The 1,659-nt window shown below is 49.6% G+C and overlaps 1 protein-coding gene across 1 annotated transcript in view; it reads left to right on the forward strand.

Moving 5' to 3' along the window:
* The window catches only part of LOC102001491 (fer-1-like protein 4), a 35,496-nt gene that overhangs the window by 28,238 nt on the left and 5,599 nt on the right, over nt 1–1,659 (forward strand). Inside the window, exons 36-37 of the mRNA XM_005363153.1 lie at nt 1,051–1,178; nt 1,336–1,506. Of these exons, the coding sequence (XP_005363210.1) occupies nt 1,051–1,178; nt 1,336–1,506 (299 nt within the window). The remainder of the gene's footprint in view (nt 1–1,050; nt 1,179–1,335; nt 1,507–1,659) is intronic.

Raw genomic sequence — 1,659 nt, forward strand, 5'->3', positions numbered from 1 at the left:
CAGATGGTTGTGAGCCACCATGTGGTTGCTGGGAATTGAACTCAGGACCTTTGGAAGAGCAAGCAATGCTCTTAACCACTGAGCCATCTCTCCAGCCCTTCTCCATCCATCTTGAGGGAGAGTCTCATCACTGTTGTGAGCCAGGCTACCTGGTTTATGAGCTGGCAGCATCTCCTGTCTCCACCTTTATCTCCCATGGGAGCACTGGGATTACGAATACTTGCCCTACGTGTCAACTTTTATGTGGGCTGTGGGGATTTGAACTCAGGTCCTCACGTTTATGCAACACACCCTTTACATGCTGAACAATCGCATCTCCCCGGCTGTCACAGCCCCTTTCTTGTATCCAAGCTACAGTTTTTTTTTTTAAAATATTTATTTAACCCTGTCTCGAAAAACCAAAAAAAAAAAAATAAAATAAAATAAAAATAAAAAATAAAAAATAAAAGTCCTGGAGACTCAGTGTAGCAAAAGCAAGACAGATTTATTTTCCAGTTTGGAAGCCAGGCCCCAACCTGGACAAAAGGCAAAAATGACTGGCATGCCAATTTGGCAAAAGTAGTGAGTTTTATAGCCTTTATCACGTTTCTCTGCCCTCCATCCCCAGCCTCCAGTTTTCATTGACTACACTCTTTAGGGCAGTACAGTCTTCCCAATGTCTGGTATCGTCCCCTCCCTAAACAGCATCCTATTGGCGCATTCTATGGCTTGAGTGGCAGAGTAGGTTTTTCTAACTTTCCAATCCCTGGCTGAACTGTTAACGTTGGATAGGCACCAGCAGCTGACTGGGGAAGACGGGCCCTAGTGCCACCTGCTTCTCTGATTCCCCGGGAGTTCTAAACATACCTCACACTGCTGATGGCTCTCACACTGTAACAGAAGAGGCCGGGGCGGTGCTGTGGCTCAGTCAATAGAGAGCTTGACCAATGCGGAGGGAGCCCTGGTTTGACCTCCAGCACCTTGCAAAATCCTGTGATCGGGTCCGACAAGGGCTTTGGTTTCAAGGATGGTATTTCTCCTGAATCCACTGATTTCAATTCTACCCCCTAGGCTACCAACCTGACTCCCGCGGACCCCAACGGCAAGGCAGATCCCTATGTGGTGGTGAGCGCTGGCAAGGAACAGCGGGACACTAAGGAACGCTACATCCCCAAGCAACTCCACCCCGTCTTTGGAGAGTGAGGCTGGACCCTGGACTTGAGAGTGGGGGGTCTGGGGCTCCACAGGCTCTTGCCCAGGCTGCTGACTTGGTGATGGTGGGGAACTGGACACCACTACCCCAGGTCCCCCTGGAGGGCATGGAGCTGTCCTTAGCCACTTTTCTTTTCTGCCCAGGGTGCTGGAGTTGAACATCTCCCTTCCAGCCGAGCCAGAGCTGACTGTGGCCATATTCGATCATGACCTCGTGGGCTCTGATGACCTCATTGGGGAGACCCACATTGACCTGGAAAATAGATTCTATAGCCACCACAGAGCCAACTGTGGGCTGGCCTCCCAGTATGATGTGTGAGTCTGGCAGGGCCCATTCCTGAAGCGAACACATTCAAGTTCACAGTTCCCTTTAGAATGTGTTTAATCTTATTATATTTTGAATGTTTCACGTGTAGTATTTGGGGATGTTCCACAACATGCATGTGAGGGTCTGAGGACAGACTTGGG

Source organism: Microtus ochrogaster, linkage group LG8 (genome assembly GCF_000317375.1).
Source record: "Microtus ochrogaster isolate Prairie Vole_2 linkage group LG8, MicOch1.0, whole genome shotgun sequence".
Lineage (NCBI taxonomy): Eukaryota > Metazoa > Chordata > Mammalia > Rodentia > Cricetidae > Microtus > Microtus ochrogaster.